General features: G+C 35.6%; 1 protein-coding gene across 2 annotated transcripts; it reads right to left on the bottom strand.

Annotated features, from left to right (window-relative positions):
* Positions 1–981: 981 nt before the first annotated feature.
* LOC115421519 (uncharacterized) lies at positions 982–21,780 on the bottom strand. 2 transcript variants are annotated; one of them, XM_030137454.1, is made up of 8 exons: positions 21,620–21,780; positions 21,484–21,531; positions 20,964–21,260; positions 20,283–20,579; positions 19,633–19,896; positions 2,643–2,738; positions 2,228–2,268; positions 982–2,151 (listed from the first exon to the last, which is right to left on the bottom strand). In XM_030137454.1, the coding sequence occupies exons 1-8, from the start codon at positions 21,657–21,659 to the stop codon at positions 1,870–1,872; spliced, it is 1,365 nt and encodes a 454-aa protein (XP_029993314.1). In that variant the 5' UTR covers positions 21,660–21,780; the 3' UTR covers positions 982–1,869. The 2 variants fall into 2 exon arrangements, with proteins under 2 accessions (XP_029993314.1, XP_029993305.1); XM_030137445.1 differs by lacking the exons at positions 982–2,151; positions 2,228–2,268; positions 2,643–2,738 and adding exons at positions 16,294–17,568; positions 17,645–17,685; positions 18,060–18,155.

Genomic DNA, 21,780 nt, shown 5'->3' with positions numbered 1-21,780 from the left:
CAGCCTTGGCAGAGGTCTGTGCTCTCCGAGTGCTTCTAGTTCTTAATAAGTTTCAGTTTTTTCAGGTTATTCACATCTTTTTTGTTTGGATAGTTTATAAAAGTAAGTATTTTCATAATTTAATAGGGTTTTTTTTGTGCTAAAACAAAAACAACTAGAAGCACTCGGAGAGCGCAGACCTCCTCCAAGGCTGATCAGTGCCCCCCCCCCCCCGTGGGCCCCCCCACCCCCAATCACCACCAAAATTTAATCATTTCTTCCTTATCCCATTTCCAACAAACCCTGAAAATTTCATCAAAATCTGTCCATAACTTTTTGATTGAGTTATGTTGCACACTAACGGACAGACAAACAAACAAACAGACAAACCCTGGCAAATACATAACCTCCTTGGCGGAGGTAATCACACACTCTTTGACGTTTGCTTTCCTGATTACCCATATGGGCAAAAGTTTCTGAAAAGGTATAGATAATAGTGTTAGGTATGATTATGACATCAATACATGTTTGGTTTCAAAACAATTGACGTAGTGCCTGCTGAGAAAAACAACTAAATGTTCATTGTAAATTTTGCTTCCCTACCCTGTATATCCAACCCGATGAAAGGTACCATTGTAATGAAATAATCAATATTATTAGCAATTCTCTTATCAGTGGTCAGAATGTTGTGACTGAGTGGTGTACGTCAGAGGGGTTGTTGAAAACTGTCTCATAGTTGTCAAACTGGAGCATCACATGGCTGATCAGAAATTCAACCACAAGATGGTGCCAGAGCAAAATACAATAAAAAGTAGACATCAGGATCCTGATTCATGAGATACTGAACTCTGTGCATGAGGTGAATCATGTCATATATCTAGTGAAAAAGTTGAACTGATGCACCAGATTTGTGTGTAAACATACTTTATTGTATTTGATTAAAAAATCAAACAAACAAACAAAACGTTTCAGTCTAAAATCATAGTATTAAGTACAAGCAATCTTTATTAACCCTGGGGGGCAATTTCATTTACAGCCAGCAATAATAAACAGACATCCAAACAGCAACTGACCAACAACAACTGATACCAGCCTACATACAAGACTGACTGAGCAGGAATAAATGATTTTCAGAGGTGGTTTGAATCTGTTAATGTATCTACATACATACTACTACATACATACTGACGATAACTACATGCATTTACACAACAGGGACGGTTCAGATCAGCCAGCACTGCGGTACTGACAGATTATTCACTTAGCATTAGGGCATTTTATATACACACATAAACATATGCTACTATGTGAATAATTGCCAACTTAACAATGATCCATCAACTAAGATGCTGTATAGTGTCAATAAACAGAAATGCCTGTTGTATCTACAAAAAACCAATAGACACCGTTTCAGCCACATAAATTATGCACTCTTTGGGTCATTAGTATGTTAAGTATTGTTTCTCCTCGGTAAAAAGGAGGATTATATTGACAACCAGAAAAATCCATAATTTTTGTGTCATTACAGAATATCTGAAAAAACAGAAGCCTTATTTTATATGTTTATGTACAGACTTCTGTTTCTCTACGTCTTATACATGTAGCTGTGTGCTATACATATTCTCAGTGACTTTTCAGTGAGTGAGCAGAACTCTCATTTTTTTTTATTCAACATACAAACATTTGTTAATATTTACACCTATAGCTGGTGTTCACTGACAAACTACACTACATGCACTAACTAGCTTGTAACGCAATATATATTGTCCTAGACAATGAAGTCTGTTATTACAAATCTCACTAAACTATCTAAACTAAATGCAGAGAAACACTTGTAATATTCTTGGTATATAAACAGTGTTTACTCTGCATCGTGGAATTTTGCTTCTTTCATGGTTCTCCAGATTTTGTGACTGTAGAATAAAGAATCGTCTCTGGTGCCAGTGGACCAGCATTCTTACGGACAGAGGAGTATTCAGTTGAGGTGTTTATTTCTGGCTTAGATGGTGTTTCCAACCCTGTCAAGACCACAGCAGAGTCGTTCTGGAAGTTGACGCTGGCGTAGTGTATCAGATCTGGAGGAGGGTTGACAGTGGCATAAACAGAGGACACTACATTTCCTGCCTGGGTCGTCTTTTCCTGGAGTTCCTCACAACGATTCCCCTGAACTTCCTGCAGAGATGGAGGGTGCAGTGTGAGAGATGCAGCTGTTATACATATATGCAAAATCACAGACACACATACAGACCTCTGTATTGTCTCCAGAATTAGTTTTCCAATCTGATGAGCCTTCGGCAACACGGCACATGAACACAAAGACATTTTTGAATAAATGTAAATGACAGAATATTTTTCTTAGTCCTCATAGTCAACATCATGTCATGCCATGTAAGCATATCAGTTCCTTTTCTGAGGTTTGCTAGTTGAATTAAATCAAGTATTTGTAAATCACAATCTGTTCTGAAAGCAAAAGAATATCAAGATGACATCTTCATTTCTTTACTCCTATTGAATTTTCAGTGGTATACTTCACACATTTTTATAACTACAGTAGAAGTAAATACTAATTACAAGACAAAATGTAAATAAAAGTATAGCATATGCAAGTGTGTGTGCATACATATTTTGCATTACAATTTATACCACACAATCTGATTCCTTACCTTGTATCCAGGGAAGTTTGTGTCTGTACACGAAGAGTAAAACCACAGCTATCAGCAATATGACACTCACCACCACACCACCGATCACACCTGAATCTTAGGGACAACAGCAGAGGAATGCATGCTCTGAGAAGTGAACTCTAATTGTTTGTTGCATCAATCAAAACGGTGAGGTTTACTCAAAAGACACCATCGGACCAACATGTTGACATGTTCCCTACTCCAAATATTTTCCTGTAAAGCCTGAACCATTAAATCATTGACAGAAGATTCCAGTTCTTTGAAACTGGAGCCTTTATTGGTCCTTCTGAACAACCAAAAAAAAATTTGTTTCAAATATCAGTTTCTTTATATGAGTTTCAATTTTGTACCATATTTCGTATTCATATCATACAACAGGTCTCAATGCTCAAATATTATTATTTTTGAACAAACTAAAACATAATATAACACAAACATGTCTAACAAATTGATAATTCCTTTTCAAAATTGTTCTGCCTCCTTCCTCATTAATGACAATTTGTAGTGTCACTGGAAAGGCCTCTGGTGAATGAATTCCTCCCTCCTGGTGGATTATCCGTGTATTGCATCTATCTAATTGTGAACATCAGGTTTATCAAGAAAAAAAAATATTACACTGATCATGTAGAGAGCTTCAAAACTAATGTATCAGATATGATACGTTTGGCATTATAGGGTTAAAACAAGTCATTATTCTCAAACGACTGCCATATACAGTCGCAGAAAAATATTATGAGACCACCCCTTGCTTTTTTTCAATTTCTTGGTCATTTTAATGCCTGGTACAAATAAGGTATTTTTGTTTGGACAAATATAGTGATAACAACAAAAATAGCTCACAAGAGTTTAATTTCAGAGCTGATATCTATCCATTTTTCATGTTTTTTTTTTATTTTTTTTTATAATAACCAAAATCACGTAAGTTCTTACATCAGTAACTATGGCGTTATATGGACAAAAACAGCACTTTCGGCTTTCCATATTTTCTTTTCTGTCTGTTTTAGCCACATGATACACACAGGAGTTAGTTCTTGATTGCATAACCATTGTTTTTGGTGACTTCGATGGTCTAATATTTTTTTCCACGACTGTGCAATATCAGTTATAGTCCCAAACACATTTATTTACTTTGTTTCTGTAATTAGTATTACAGTATCTTAGATCTTTAGAAATCTAGTTCATGGCATCCATATCAATTAGAGAAAAGCATAATACTGAATCAAAATAGTGATGGAGATTTTCTCAATGCAGAAGGTAAAAAAGCCTGTCTCACTCCATCAAATTAGATTCTGTATACTGTACTTTTTAATATCTGTCTTTTTGTATCACTGAGAGGTTTAACTACAAACACTAAAGTTGTTAGTGATTTGTATTTCAACTTTGATATGAACCCACAACTATGTCAGTCTTAAATGTTCTTATATTTAATTATAATTGGGTGAATGTCAAACCAGCCTGAAGAGAACACCAAAAACATACTAGAGAAAACTGTAAGTAAGTTTGTGCAATTTGCTGTTTGCATCAGGATGTTTAAAAGCATATCATTACTTACACGAAATACTTAGATGGACCTTTTTGGAACATTTTAGATGTTTGTCATTGACGTCTGTCCGGACACAAAAGTACTCTCTTTCATTGTGTCGACTCAGTGAAGAAAAGGTCTCACTGTAGAAATTGCCATTTTTCTCTGCATGTTTTCTGCATTCAAGTCGAGCATTATTATTTTCGCAGAAATAGTTCACACCATCGTCTTTGTAATCACACATGATGGTAACAGAGCTTCCAATGTGTGCCACCTTATTTTCATTGGAATCACCTGCCAGAAAGTAAAAACATGATCCAGCATGAAACAAAAACTCAATTATTAACTTAAAGCTACAAAAGACACTGTAATTATAAATACCTAAATATACAAAGTCCATCAAATTAGATTCTGTATACTGCACTTTTTAATATCTGTCTTTTTTTTTAATCACTGAGAGGATTAACTACAAACACTAAAGTTGTCAGTGATTTGTATTTCAACTTTGATATGAACCCACAACTATGTCAGTCTTAAATGTTCTCATATTTAATTATAATTGGGTGAATGTCAAACCAGCCTGAAGAGAACACCAAATAAATACTAGAGAAAACTATAAGTAATTTTGTGCAATTTGCTGTTTGCATCAGGATGTTTAAAAAAATATCATTACTTACACGAAATACTTAGATGGACCTTTCTGAAACATTGTGGATTGTTTTCAACTTTGTCTTCCTGGAGACAAAAGTATTCTTTTTCAGGTCGTACACTCGGTGAAGAAAAGGTCACATTGTAGAACTTGTCATGTGTCTTAGAACTGGTTATCCCATCTTGACTTGGAGAAGATGGGTTTTTTCTGCATTCAATTTGATCATTAATCTTTTTGCAGAAATACTTCTCACCATCCTTTTTGTAATGACACATGATGGTAATGGAGCTTCCAATGTGTGCCACCACATTTACATTGGAATCACCTGCCAGAAAGTAAAAACACGATCCAGCATGAAACAAAAACTCAATTATTAACTTAAAGCTACAAAAGTCAATGTAATTATAAATACCTAAATATACAAAGTCCAACCCAAAAGTGCTTTTTCTCTGTTTTCTTATTGACATCATGTAACAACTGTTAGCTAGACTGTTATACATAAATAGTACATCCTTGTCAGTGTCTGATTGTAGGGTTTTTGTACTTACAATTGCGTAGCGAAGGGCGGAAGTCCCGATCTATTGAACTGGCACTGGCTATCATAAAAATCATTATCAAAGTCATTACTTGCAGTTTGATTGAAACAGCTTTCAGGCTCATGAATAAATGAGAAGATTACATTACCTGCTATTAGGTATACAATGACTTTTAGGAAGGATTTCATTGTTTCAGCGAGGAGCTCTCTTCTTAGCAGTGGTTTGAATCTCACTAAAACTGCAAATATAACTTCTTCATTGTCAGTAGTTATAATAGAACTGAATTCTTCTTTTCCCTGAGTTTTCTCCTTTTAGCTCTGTGCACAAATGTGATGTGTGATGTTTATCTGTCTATCAAATAACAGTAAACATTTGCATATTTGAAACAGAGGTGTGGGTGTGGTGTGGTCCAAACCAGGAGTGAAAGACAGGATGGAGGAAAAGAGGGACAGATGAACAAAAAATGTAAAGTGGTTCATATGCAGTCTAATTATTCACTGGCTGCATCTTGTGATAATAATGATGCAAAACCAAACACTGAACAATGTCTCCCATGTTTTTCTTATCCTCAGATCAGAATAATGCAAATACATGCTGTTTATGTCTAGGTTGAAAGTTGTGATGTGACATTGGTATTTTGTTTACAAAATTAGGGATAGTGTAATGAAATATTCAAGACTTCAGCTCCAGTGTATGATTACAATGTGCGTCTGTCCTATACCTGCTGTGTGCGCAACTCAAAGAAACAAAGTCAAAAACATTTATTTTGATATTTCTTGAAATTAAAAGAGCTGAGTGAAGTTTGTATTTGTGTCTGGTAGTTTAATTTTTATTAAAAAAATAACTAACTTTTACACACGTACAATTATTCTGTGGTGACTTCCAAATGAATCTTCCTCACATTAACTTTCCCTCAGTGATTTGCCACCACTTATTCTAATGTTATCCTTCGCATTTTGCATTTTTCAGTGAAAAGCAGGTATTTTCTTATATTAAATTTATTTATCATGTTGATATTCACAAAAGCTCAGAGTAAATTCAAAGGTTGTTGAAGAAAAAGTGACTTTTTCAATCAATCAATCAATTAAATTTTATTCCATCAAATTTCCTCCCGACTCCTGGAGGATGGTCATCTGCCTTGACCAGTTAGGGTTAAAGAGAGAGGGTTAAAGGAAGAGGAAGAGAGAGAGATTGGGGGAAGGGGGGGAAATAGGAGGAGACACATGGATCCACAGCAAACTGAACTAAAACTATTATACACACACACACACACACACAGACACACACACACACATATATATATATATTTATACAGGGTGGGGAAGCAAAATTTACAATGAACATTTAGTTGTTTTTTCTCAGCAGGCACTGTGTCAATTGTTTTGAAACCAAACATATATTGATGTCATAATCATACCTAACACTATTATCCATACCTTTTCAGAAACTTTTGTCCATATGAGTAATCAGGAAAGCAAACGTCAAAGAGTGTGTGATTTGCTGAATGCACTCGTCACACCAAAGGAGATTTCAAAAATAGTTGGAGTGTCCATAAAGACTGTTTATAATGGAAAGAAGAGAATGACTATGAGCAAAACTATTACGAGAAAGTCTGGAAGATACTATTAAAGAAGAATGGGAGAAGTTGTCACCCGAATATTTGAGGAACACTTGCGCAAGTTTCAGGAAGCGTGTGAAGGCAGTTATTGAGAAAGAAGGAGGACACATAGAATAAAAAACATTTTCTATTATGTAAATTTTCTTGTGGCAAATAAATTCTCATGACTTTCAATAAACTAATTGGTCATACACTGTCTTTCAATCCCTGCCTCAAAATAGTGTAAATTTTGCTTCCCCACCCTGTAAATATATATATATGTGTGTGTGTGTGTGTGTGTGTGTGTGTGTGTGTGTGTGTGTGTGTGTGTGTTTCCATGTTCACTATTAAGCCTCTGAACATCCAAATGGGTCATACCTGAAGACACTGAAATACCGAAACTGGGAGGCACCGACAAACAGAGCGCGTAACCAAGTGCTTAGTTGGCGACTTTTACGCAAAAGGCCGGCGCAGTTTGGAGTAAAACCAGCAGTAATAAAAGCAACGACAGCCAACAAAATGAAAATCACATTTACACTGTCACTTCAGGGTAAGATTAAACATCAATTTTACAACCTCCCAACGAAATTTTCCAACACGGAGCTCTTCCCTGCACTCTGGCCGCTGACCACCGCTATCTGAGGCAGGTCTAAGTTACAGCTTTGGCCGATGGAGCTGAAGGCATTCTGGAGCTTGTTGATGAGGGGAATAAGGTCCTCCATCCCCCGGTTTCCCATGGCTGCACCTCGGTCAGCCCAGCGGGCTCTGTGCTTCGCAGCCCCCGGTTAAAAACACGCCAAACGGACTGGTGTGAAGCAATCCAGCACCGCGGAGAAAGGCGTGAAGTGAGCAAGCGCTTGTATTTAGGGGAGCCTGTGTGTACTTGACATTACGGTAATATAGAACTGCAGGAAAACTCGAGTTTCCACAGACTCGTTCCACCTCAGTCTTATGCTAGACCACCCCAGGAAGACCTCCACTCAATTTGGGGTCAATCTGATGTGGCATTTCAAAATAAAACCCCTCTAAAATCTTCAAATCTATAGTATATTATAGCATAATTATGAGTAATATTTCAGGAAATCTGCGAGTTTCCACAGACTCATTCCACCTCAGTATTGTAGAAGACCACCCCAGGAAGACCCCCACCCAATTTGGGGTCAATCTGAAGTAGCATTTCAAAATAAAAGGCCTATAAAATCCTCATATATGGAGTTTTTATGGCAAAATAATGATTCATATTACAGGATATCTGCTTGTTTCCACAGACTCATTACACTTCAGTCTTGTACTAGACCACTCCAGGAAGACCCCCACTCAATTTGGGGTCAATCTGATGTGGCATTTCAAAATAAAAGGCCTCTCAAATCTTCATATCTATTGCATATTATAGCAAAATTATGAGTAATTTTAGAGGATATCTGCTAGTTTCCACAGACTCATTCCACCTCGGTCTTATGCTAGACCACCCCAGGAAGACCCCTACTCAATTTGGGGTCAATCTGATGTGGCATTTCAAAATAAAAGCCCTCTAAAATCCTCATATATGGAGTATATTATGGCAAAATTATGAGTAATATTACAGGAAAACCGCTAGTTTCCACAGACTCATTCCACCTCAGTCTTATGCTAGACCACCCCAGGAAGACCCCCACCCAATTTGGGGTCAATATGATGTAGCATTTCAAAATAAAAGGCCTCTAAAATTTTCATATCTGTAGTATATTATAGCAAAATTATGATTCATATTACAGGATATCTGCTAGTTTCCACAGAGTCATTCCACCTCAGTCTTATGCTAGGCCACCCCAGGAAGACCCCCACTCAATCTGGGGTCAATCTGATGTGGCATTTCAAATAAAATCCCTCTAAAATCTTCATATCTATAGTATATTATAGTAAAATTATGAGTAATATTACAGGAAAACCGTTAGTTTCCTTTTTTCGCTTTCGTGTTTAATTGACATCATGTAATAAATCAGTTTTGCCCTACACTGCTCAAATTCATTGTAGTTTATATACATATGATAATTTCACACAAAGAGCTCAATAAGGCAATCGCATTTCTAAGCCAGCCACACTTCACAGGACGAGGACAAAAGTTTTTTCCTCCTTGTTGACAAGGTATGTAATTTCTGCTCATGTCTTTTTATTATTTTTATTAAGGAACAGATGTGTTGTATACAGTTAATTGCAGTTTTTTAATCACAGTTTTGGTTGCCGATCTATCATTTTCAGAAATTATTGATTTTTTTTGTTTGTTGAACTCCAGAAAGTTGACCGCCGATATATTATAAAAATAAATAAATTAATTATTTAAACAAATCAAATGAAACAGTGTTGTTTCTACTCCAGTCCAAATGCTATATTTAAGATTTTATTTATTTTTGATGTAAGGACTGAGCAAAAAATAAAACTAGTAAAAGTTATGGCTTAATGGTTTATTTGACTTAGAAATGATTCTTCAACAAATCTAAAATCAAACTGACCCCAAATTGAGTTGGGGTCTTCCTGGGGTGGTCTACTACAAAACTGAGGTGGAATGAGTCTGTGGAAACTAGCAGATTTCCTGTCAAATTAATTATAATTTTGCTATAATATACTATAGATATGAAGATTTTAGAGGGGTTTTATTTTGAAATGCCACATCAGATTGACCCCAAATTGAGTGGGGGTCTTCCTGGGGTGGTCTACTACAAGACTGAGGTGGTATGAGTCTGTGGAAAGTAGCAGTTTTTCTGTAATATTACTCATAATTTTGAAACAATATTATCTAAAAATAAAGATTTGAGAGGCCTTTTATTTTGAAATACTACATCAGAATGACCCCAAACTGAGTGGGGGTCTTCCTCGAGTGGTCTTCTACAAGACTGAGGTGGAATGAGTCTGTGGAAACTAGCAGATGTCCTGAAATATTACTCATAATTTTGCTATAATATACTATAGATATGAAGATTTTAGAGGGGTTTTATTTTGAAATCCCACATCGTATTGACCCCAAAATGAGTGGGGGTCTTCCTGGGGTGGCCTAGCATAAGAATGAAGTGGAATGAGTCTGTGGAAACTAGCAGTTTTCCTGTAATATTACTCATAATTTTGCTATAATATACTATAGATATGAAGATTTTTAGAGGGGTTTTATTTTGAAATGCTACATCAGATTGACCCCAAATTTGGTGGGGGTCTTCCTTGGGTGGTCTAGTACAAGACTGATGTGGAATGAGTCTGTGGAAACTAGCAGATATCCTGTAATATGAATCATTATATTGCCATAATAAACTCCATATATGAGGATTTTATAGGCCTTTTATTTTGAAATGTTACATCAGATTGACCCCAAATTGGGTGGGGGTCTTCCTGGAGTGGTCTTCTACAAGACTGAGGTGGAATGAGTCTGTGGAAACTTGCAGATTTGCTGTAATATTACTCATAATTATGCTATAATATACTATAGATATGAAGATTTTAGAGGGGTTTTATTTTGAAATGCCACATCAGATTGACCCCAAATTGAGTGGGGGTCTTCCTGGTGTGGTCTAGCATAAGACTGAGGTGGAATGAGTCTGTGGAAACTAGCAGATTTCCTGAAATATTACTCATAATTTTGCTATAATATACTATAGATATGAAGATTTTAGAGGGGTTTTATTTTGAAAAGCTACTTCAGATTGACCCCAAATTGAGTGGGGGTCTTCCTGGAGTGGTCTAGTACAAGACTTAAGTGTAATGAGTCTGTGGAAACAAGCAGATACCCTGTAATATGAATCATTATTTTGCCATAATAAACTCCATATATGAGGATTTTATATGCCTTTTATTTTGAAATGTTACATCAGATTGAACTCAAATTGAGTGGGGGTCTTCCTGGAGTGGTCTTCTACAAGACTGAGGTGGAATGAGTCTGTGGAAACTTGCAGATTTGCTGTAATATTACTCATAATTATGCTATAATATACTATAGATGTGAAGATTTTAGAGGGGTTTTATTTTGAAATGCCACATCAGATTGACCCCAAATTGAGTGGGGGTCTTCCTGGTGTGGTCTAGCATAAGACTGAGGTGGAATGAGTCTGTGGAAACTAGCAGATTTCCTGTAATATTACTCATAATTTTGCCATAATATACTCCATATATGAGGATTTTAGAGGCCTTTGATTTTGAAATGCCACATCAGATTGACCCCAAATTGAATGGGGGTCTTCCTGGAGTGGTCTTCTACAAGACTGAGGTGGAATGAGTCTGTGGAAACTTGCAGATTTGCTGTAATATTACTCATAATTATGCTATAATATACTATAGATGTGAAGATTTTAGAGGGGTTTTATTTTGAAATGCTACTTCAGATTGACCCCAAATTGAGTGGGGGTCTTCCTGGAGTGGTCTAGTACAAGACTGAAGTGTAATGAGTCTGTGGAAACAAGCAGATACCCTGTAATATGAATCATTATTTTGCCATAATAAACTCCATATATGAGGATTTTATATGCCTTTTATTTTGAAATGTTACATCAGATTGAACTCAAATTGAGTGGGGGTCTTCCTGGAGTGGTCTTCTACCAGACTGAGGTGGAATGAGTCTGTGGAAACTAGCAGATTTGCTGTAATATTACTCATAATTATGCTATAATATACTATAGATATGAAGATTTTAGAGGGGGTTTATTTTGAAATGCCACATCAGATTGACCCCAAATTGAGTGGGGGTCTTCCTGGTGTGGTCTAGCATAAGACTGAGGTGGAATGAGTCTGTGGAAACTAGCAGATTTCCTGTAATATTACTCATAATTTTGCCATAATATACTCCATATATGAGGATTTTAGAGGCCTTTTATTTTGAAATGCCACATCAGATTGACCCCAAATTGAATGGGGGTCTTCCTGGGGTGGTCTTCTACAAGACTGAGGTGGAATGAGTCTGTGGAAACTCGCAGATTTGCTGTAATATTACTATTAATTTTGCTATAATATACTATAGATATGAAGATTTTAGAGGGGTTTTATTTTGAAATGCCACATCAGATTGACGCCAAATTGAGTGAGGGTCTTCCTGGGGTGGTCTAGCATAAGACTGAGGTGGAATGAGTCTGTGGAAACTCGAGTTTTCCTGCAATTCTATATTACCGTAATGTCAAGTATACACGGACCCCCCTAAATACAAGCGCTTGCTTACTTCACGCCTTTCTTCGCGGTGCTGGATTGCTTCACACCAGTTCAAACAGACGGTCTGCTCCAAACTACAAGTTCCCAGATGGCACCGCGCGTGTCCTGCGTCTGTGCAGTTCATTAAAAAAATAACTAAAATGTAAAAGTGTTGGTGATAAAATGACGAGTTCTGGTTTCTGTCTGGTCACTAGTGGGATCAATAAGTGGGTGGCTGCATGATAAAAGTCGCTACATTCGGCTGAAAACTTCTGTCATCATCCGGTCAGGCGACACCGAGCCTCCACCGGAGACTGAAGCCCCGCCCCTACAGCCAACCTGCTCCTCTTATTGGTCATCTGAGATGTCTGTCACAGCTCTTCAGACATTTTGGACTGAATGGACACTTGTAGGTCAGACACATGAAAAGCTGACTTTAATCCATAAAGCAAAGAGAAAAGAAACATTAAGACCTTATATCAGATTTTTTTTAAGGTTTTTTTTTTTATACATAAATTCCTGCCAGTGATTTAGCTCTTAAATATGAAGCCTAGCCCATAAAGACCCAGTGTAACTTTTGTAGTAGTTCCCAAATGAATTTTTCTCTCTATTTAACTTTTCTTTAGGGAATTATCACTATTTATTGTAATATCTGCATTTTGCACTCTCTGTATTTTGCAAATTTTTGGTGAAAATCAAGTATTTTCTTATATTTAATTTAATGATCATGTAGATAAGGGGTCTCAAACATGTGGCCCGGGGTCCAAATGTGGCCCTCCACAGATTCCAATCCGGCCCATGGGATGAATTTGCAAAGTGCAAAAATTCCACAGTCAAGGCTGTCGAACTCATTTTAGTTCAGGTTCCACATACAGACCATTATGATCTACAGTAAAATAACAGCATAAAAACCTACAAAAAATAATGACTCCATGTTTTCTTCTCGGTTTGATTACATTATGTCTATAAATAATGACAACTTTGAATTTTTGTCTTTGTTTTAGTGCAAAAAATAACATTAAATCATGAATATATTTACATTTACAAACTATCCTGTAACAATAAAATGTCAATAACCTGAACAAATATGAACAACCTGAAATGTCTAAAGAAAAGTGTTGTGTCTTTGTAGATCCAATCCATAATGTACATGTATAAATGATAAATTGAGGCATAATATTATTAAAACTGCAATAAATTTCAGTTTTTTCAGGTTACTCACATCTTTTTTGTTTGGATAGTTTAGAAAAGTAAGTATTTTCATAATTTAATAGGGTTTTGTTGTACTAAAACAAAGACAAAAATTTGGAATTGTGATTATTTATAGAACAAATGTGAACAAACTGAAATGTCTGAAGAAAAGTGTTCTATCTTTGTAGATTCGATCCATAATGCACATGTATAAATGATAAATTAAGGCATAATATTATTAAAATTGCACTTATTTTTCTTAATAAGTTTCAGTTTTTTCAGGTTATTCACATCTTTTTTGTTTGGATAGTTTATAAAAGTAAGTGTTTCATAATTTAATAGGGTTTTTTTTTGTGCTAAAACAAAAACGAAAATTTGGAGTTGTGATTATTTCTAGGTTATGCTGCTATTATTTTACTGGTCCGGACCAGTTGAGATCAAATCAGGCTGAACGTTGCCCCTGAAAGAAAATGAGTTTGAGACCCCTGATGTAGATGTTCATAAATGCTCAGATTAAAGTTAAGGGTTATTATATCAAGAATAGAGAAAACTGAAGAAAAAGTGACTTTTTTAGCAAAGATATCATTAACTGAACATGAACCCAGTGTCTCCATCCACTGTCACTGATCAAAGTCCATTAGCTTTACTGGTGAATCAATGTTGTAGAAGATGACAGTGTTTCCATGGTAACTACGGAGCCTCTGAACGTCCAAATGGGTCATATCTGATGACCATGAAAAGATGACAAACTGTATTTTACACCAATTATTTAAATGTACTGATATGATTAGTGGATTAACAAGTATTAAACTGCTTACATCAGCATATGCTTATAGTCGTCAGTGGATGTTTGAGTCTTTATGTTTATGGGTTAATGTGTGCTTGATGACTATTGTTACTTTTATGAGGAAGAAAGCAGTGGTTTTCTAATTTCTATGTGTCTTCTGTGCCTCTGCTTCTGAGTAGATGTACTTTGTGTCGTAGTAGTAGTTTATTTCAAGCACATAGAATCATCAGATAACAAAGAATCATACAACATGGTCAAAATAAATAAATGAATACAATTTTTTTTGCGCTCAAAAAGGAGTGGGAAGAAGTATAACTTATTGACTCCCACCCCCTTTTTACAAACTAATAATCAAACTAGATCCGCTTCCTTTGCTTTGTTAACACACATTTTCCTCTGTATATTTTTTACAATAACACAAAACATCCATAAAAACCGTTCATATACACTTTTTTTTAGTCACCTCACACACAATCAGATTTGCAATAATCAGCCGTTTTTAATATAAACTATAATATATATATCCACTTTAAATATTTACTCCAAATACAATGATCAATAAATATGATAGTATCTTCTTATCATGATAATCAATTAACTATAATATCTTATTTTATGCGTACTTCGAAGGTTCTATATTTTGTTATTATAGTGGATTTATACATCCTTTTACATGCACAGATTGAAGAAGACATTTTTAAGTTTTGCTCCAGATTTTTCCACAGATGTACCCCTCTGACAGAGATACACTGAATTTTTATGTTTGTTCTAAACTTAATTTTCTTGTAGATTTCAGTTCCCCTTAAATTATAATTACTTTGCCTGGGCTCAAACATCTCCTGTAGACTGTAGGGGAGCGTATGTTCATGGGCTTTATACATTATAATAAGAGTATTGAGGTCAACCAGATTGTGTAGTTTTAGAGCATTTAATTTGATAAATAAGTGTTCTGTCTGTCTGTCTGTCTGTCTGTCTGTCTGTCTGTGTCCTCTTTAAGTGACAGTGAGTGATATTTAGAGACATCTATCGTTGAAGATGCAAATCAACAAAATCAACACTGAAAAAATCAGTTTGCTTTGTCCATTCTGGACTTTCTATACTCTCAAACACATACTCGATTTTTACTGTTTCATACTAGTAGTCTTCTCTCAGAATTTAATATACATGCATCAGTCATAACGTATTGACCACTGACAGGCAAAACTTTGATTATCTCATTCCAATGGGACCTGTCAGTGGGTTGGATATATTAGACAGGAAGTAAGCACTTAACCCTCAAAGCTAATGTGTTAGAAACAGAAAAAATTAGGCAAGAGTAGAGATCTGAGCAACTTTAACAAGGCAGAAATTGTGAGGGTCAAATCACTGAGTCAGATTATCTTCAGATGTTGTTACTCATTCCCAAAAAAAAGTAGTACCAAAAGTATCAAAAGAACAACAACCAATCAAGTATCTGTGAGAGTATAACATCACTGTCATCTGTCTAATATTGTGTAGGTTCTCCTTTTTCCATATAAACAGCTCTGACCTTAGGCCCAGACTCCACCAGACCTCTGAAGGTGTGCTGTGGTATTTGGACCAAGATGGTAGCAGCAGATCCCTGAAGTCCTGGAAGTAGAAAGGTGGACCTACATGGATCAGATTTATTTGTCCAATACCTCCCACAGATGAGCAATTGTCTTGAGATTGACATGCCCTTCCTTAGTCCATTTTTGGTCAGTACAAACCACTTCAAACCAGGAACACCCAACAAGACCTGCAGCTGTGGAGATGTTCTGACCCAGTCATCACCGTTACAATATGGACCTGGTCAAAGTCACTCATTTGCTGATTTGGTGATCATTTTGCTACTTCCAACACATCAGCTTTAAGGAGTAAATGTTCATTTGCTGCCAAATATATCCAACCCGATGAAAGGTACCATTGTAATGAAATAATCAATATTATTAGCAATTCTCTTATCAGTGGTCAGAATGTTGTGACTGAGTGGTATATGTCAGAGGGGTTGTTGAAAACTGTCTCATAGTTGTCAAACTGGAGCATCACATGGCTGATCAGAAATTCAACCACAAGATGGTGCCAGAGCAAAATACAATAAAAAATAGACATCAGGATCCTGATTCATGAGATACTGAACTCTGTGCATGAGGTGAATCATGTCATATATCTAGTGAAAAAGTTGAACTGATGCACCAGATTTGTGTGTAAACATACTTTATTGTATTTGATTAAACAAACAAACAAACAAACAAACAAACAAACAAACAAACAAACAAACAAACAGACAGACAGAACGTTTAAGTCTAAAATCATAGTATTAAGTACAAGCAATCTTTATTAACCCTGGGGGGCAATTTCATTTACAGCCAGCAATAATAAACAGACATCCAAACAGCAACTGACCAACAACAACTGATACCAGCCTACATACAAGACTGACTGAGCAGGAATAAATGATTTTCAGAGGTGGTTTGAATCTGTTAATGTATCTGCATCCTGACGATAACTACATGCATTTACACAACAGGGACGGTTCAGATCAGCCAGTACTGCAGTACTGACAGATTATTCACTTAGCATTAGGGCATTTTATATACACACATAAACATATGCTACTATGTGAATAATTGCCAACTTAACAATGATCCATCAACTAAGATGCTGTATAGTGTCAATAAACAGAAATGCCTGTTGTATCTACAAAAAACCAATAGACACTGTTTCAGCCACGTAAATTATGCACTCTTTGGGTCATTAGTATGTTAATTATTGTTTCTCCTCGGTAAAAAGGAGGATCATATTGACAACCAGAAAAATTCATAATTTTTGCGTCATTACAGAATATCTGAAAAAACAGAAGCCTTATTTTATATGTTTATGTACAGACTTTTGTTTCTCTACGTCTTATACATGTAGCTGTGTGCTATACATATTCTCAGTGACTTTTCAGTGAGTGAGCAGAACTCTCATTTTTTTTTATTCAACATACAAACATTTGTTAATATTTACACCTATAGCTGGTGTTCACTGACAAACTACACTACATGCACTAACTAGCTTGTAAAGCAATATATATTGTCCTAGACAATGAGGTATGTTATTACAAATCTCACTAAACTATCTAAACTAAATGCAGAGAAACACTTGTAATATTCTTGGTATATAAACAGTGTTTACTCTGCATCGTTGATTTTTGCTTCTTTCATGGTTCTCCAGATTTTGTGACTGTAGAATAAAGAGTCGTCTCTGGTGCCAGTGGACCAGCATTCTTACGGACAGAGGAGTATTCAGTTGAGGTGTTTATTTCTGGCTTAGATGGTGTTTCCAACCCTGTCAAGACCACAGCAGAGTCGTTCTGGAAGTTGACGCTGGCGTAGTGTATCAGATCTGGAGGAGGGTTGACAGTGGCATAAACAGAGGACACTACATTTCCTGCCTGGGTCGTCTTTTCCTGGAGTTCCTCACAACGATTCCCCTGAACTTCCTGCAGAGATGGAGGGTGCAGTGTGAGAGATGCAGCTGTTATACATATATGCAAAATCACAGACACACATACAGACCTCTGTATTGTCTCCAGAATTGGTTTTCCAATCTGATGAGCCTTCAGCAACACGGCACATGAACACAAAGACATTTTTGAATAAATGTAAATGACAGAATATTTTTCTTAGTCCTCACAGTCGACATCATGTCATGCCATGTAAGCATATCAGTTCCTTTTCTGAGGTTTGCTAGTTGAATTAAATCAAGTATTTGTAAATCACAATCTGTTCTGAAAGCAAAAGAATATCAAGATGACATCTTCATTTCTTTACTCCTATTGAATTTTCAGTGGTATACTTCACACATTTTTATAACTACAGTAGAAGTAAATACTAACTACAAGACAAAATGTAAATAAAAGTATAGCATGTGCAAGTGTGTGTGCATACATATTTTGCATTACAATTTATACCACACAATCTGATTCCTTACCTTGTATCCAGGGAAGTTTGTGTCTGTACACGAAGAGTAAAACCACAGCTATCAGCAATATTACACTCACCACCACACCACCGATCACACCTGAATCTTAGGGACAACAGCAGAGGAATGGATGCTCTGAGAAGTGAACTCTAATTGTTTGTTGCATCAATCAAAACGGTGAGGTTTACTCAAAAGACACCATCGGACCAACATGTTGACATGTTCCCTACTCCAAATATTTTCCTGTAAAGCCTGAACCATTAAATCATTGACAGAAGATTCCAGTTCTTTGAAACTGGAGCCTTTATTGGTCCTTCTGAACAACCACAAAAAAAATTTGTTTCAAATATCAGTTTCTTTATATGAGTTTCAATTTTGTATCATATTTCGTATTCATATCATACAACAGGTCTCAATGCTCAGATATTATTATTTTTGAACAAACTAAAACATAATATAACACAAACATGTCTAACAAATTGATAATTCCTTTTCAAAATTGCTCTGCCTCCTTCCTCATTAATGACAATTTGTAGTGTCACTGGAAAGGCCTCTGGTGAATGAATTCCTCCCTCCTGGTGGATTATCCGTGTATTGCATCTATCTAATTGTGTACATCAGGTTTATCAAGAAAAAAAAAATATCACACTGATCATGTAGAGAGCTTCAAAACTCATGTATCAGATATGATACGTTTGGCATTATAGGGTTAAAACAAGTCATTATTCTCAAACGACTGCCATATACAGTCGCAGAAAAATATTATGAGACCACCCCTTGCTTTTTTTCAATTTCTTGGTCATTTTAATGCCTGGTACAAATAAGGTATTTTTGTTTGGACAAATATAGTGATAACAACAAAAATAGCTCACAAGAGTTTAATTTCAGAGCTGATATCTATCCATTTTCCATGTTTTGTTTTGTTTTTTATAACAACCAAAATCACGTAAGTTCTTACATCAGTAACTATGACGTTATATGGACAAAAACAGCACTTTCGGCTTTCCATATTTTCTTTTCTGTCTGTTTTAGCCACATGATACACACAGGAGTTAGTTCTTGATTGCATAACCATTGTTTTTGATGACTTTTGATGGTCTAATATTTTTTTCCACGACTGTACAATATCAGTAATAGTCCCAAACAGATTTATTTACTTTGTTTCTGTGATTAGTATTACAATATCTTAGATCTTTAGAAATCTAGTTCATGGCATCCATATCAATTAGAGAAAAGCATAATACTGAATCAAAATAGTGATGGAGATTTTCTCAATGCAGAAGGTAAAAAAGCCTGTCTCACTCCATCAAATTAGATTCTGTATACTGCCCTTTTTAATATCTGTCTTTTTTGTATCACTGAGAGGTTTAACTACAAACACTAAAGTTGTTAGTGATTTGTATTTCAACTTTGATATGAACCCACAACTATGTCAGTCTTAAATGTTCTTATATTTAATTATAATTGGGTGAATGTTAAACCAGCCTGAAGAGAACACCAAAAACATACTAGAGAAAACTGTAAGTAAGTTTGTCCAATTTGCTGTTTGCATCAGGATGTTTAAAAGCATATCATTACTTACACGAAATACTTAGATGGACCTTTTTGGAACATTTTGGATTTTTGTCAGTGTCGTCTATCCGGACACAAAAGTACTCTCCTTCATCTTGTCGACTCAGTGAACGAAAGGTCTTATTGTAGAACTTGTCATCTGTCTCTGCATGTTCTATGCATAAAAGTTGAGCATTAATCTTTTTGCAGAAATAATTCACACCATCCTTTTTGTTATCACACATGATGATAATGGAGCTTCCAATGTGTGCCACCTCATTTTCATAGGAATCACCTGCCAGAAAGTCAAAACATGATCCAGCATGAAACAAAAACTCAATTATTAACTTAAAGCTACAAAAGACAATGTAATTATAAATACCAAAATATACGAAGTCCATCAAATTAGATTCTGTATACTGCACTTTTTAATATCTGTCTTTTTTTTTTTTAATCACTGAGAGGTTTAACTGCAAACACTAAAGTTGTCAGTGATTTGTATTTCAACTTTGATATGAACCCACAACTATGTCAGTCTTAAATGTTCTTATATTTAATTATAATTGGGTGAATGTCAAACCAGCCTGAAGAGAACACCAAAAACATACTAGAGAAAACTATAAGTAATTTTGTGCAATTTGCTGTTTGCATCAGGATGTTTAAAAAAATATCATTACTTACATGAAATATTTAGATAGACCTTTCTGAAACATTGTGGATTGTTTTCATCTTTGCCTTCCTGGAGACAAAAGTATTCTTTTTCAGGTTGTACACTCAGTGAAGAAAAGGTCACATTGTAGAACTTGTCATGTGTCTTAGAACTGGTTATCTCCTTTTGACCCGGAGGAGATGTTTTTTTTCTGCATTCAGTTTGACCATTATTCTTTTTGTAGAAACAGTTCACTTCACCCATTTTGGGATCACACATGATGGTAACGGAGCTTCCAATGTGTGCCACCACATTTACATTGGAATCACCTGCCAGAAAGTAAAAACATGATCCAGCATGAAACAAAAACTCAATTATTAACTTAAAGCTACAAAAGACAATGTAATTATAAATACCAAAATATACGAAGTCCATCAAATTAGATTCTGTATACTGCACTTTTTAATATCTGTCTTTTTTTTTTAATCACTGAGAGGTTTAACTGCAAACACTAAAGTTGTCAGTGATTTGTATTTCAACTTTGATATGAACCCACAACTATGTCAGTCTTAAATGTTCTTATATTTAATTATAATTGGGTGAATGTTAAACCAGCCTGAAGAGAACACCAAAAACATACTAGAGAAAACTGTAAGTAAGTTTGTGCAATTTGCTGTTTGCATCAGGATGTTTAAAAAAATATCATTACTTACATGAAATATTTAGATAGACCTTTCTGAAACATTTTTGATTGTTTTCATCTTTGCCTTCCTGGAGACAAAAGTATTCTTTTTCAGGTTGTACACTCAGTGAAGAAAAGGTCACATTGTAGAACTTGTCATGTGTCTTAGAACTGGTTATCTCCTTTTGACCCGGAGGAGATGTTTTTTTTCTGCATTCAATTTGACCATTATTCTTTTTGTAGAAACAGTTCACTTCACCCATTTTGGGATCACACATGATGGTAATGGAGCTTCCAATGTGTGCCACCACATTTACATTGGAATCACCTGCCAGAAAGTAAAAACATGATCCAGCATGAAACAAAAACTCAATTATTAACTTAAAGCTACAAAAGTCAATGTAATTATAAATACCTAAATATACAAAGTCCAACCCAAAAGTGCTTTTTCTCTGTTTTCTTATTGACATCATGTAACAACTGTTAGCTAGACTGTTATACATAAATAGTACATCCTTGTCAGTGTCTGATTGTAGGGTTTTTGTACTTACAATTACGTTGCGAACAGCAGAAGTCCTGAGCTATTGAACTGGCACTGGCTATCATAAAAAACATTATCAAAGTCATCACTTGCAGTTTGATTGAAACAGCTTTCAGGCTCATGAATAAATGAGAAGATTACATTACCTGCTATTAGGTATACAATGACTTTTAGGAAGGATTTCATTGTTTCAGCGAGGAGCTCTCTTCTTAGCAGAGGTTTGAATCTCACTAAAACTGCAAATATAACTTCTTCATTGTCAGTAGTTATAATAGAACTGAATTCTTCTTTTCCCTGAGTTTTCTCC

Source organism: Sphaeramia orbicularis, chromosome 1, assembly GCF_902148855.1.
Source record: "Sphaeramia orbicularis chromosome 1, fSphaOr1.1, whole genome shotgun sequence".
Lineage (NCBI taxonomy): Eukaryota > Metazoa > Chordata > Actinopteri > Kurtiformes > Apogonidae > Sphaeramia > Sphaeramia orbicularis.
Note: the sequence above shows the minus strand (reverse complement) of the source record. Positions and strands in the feature narration are given on the sequence as shown.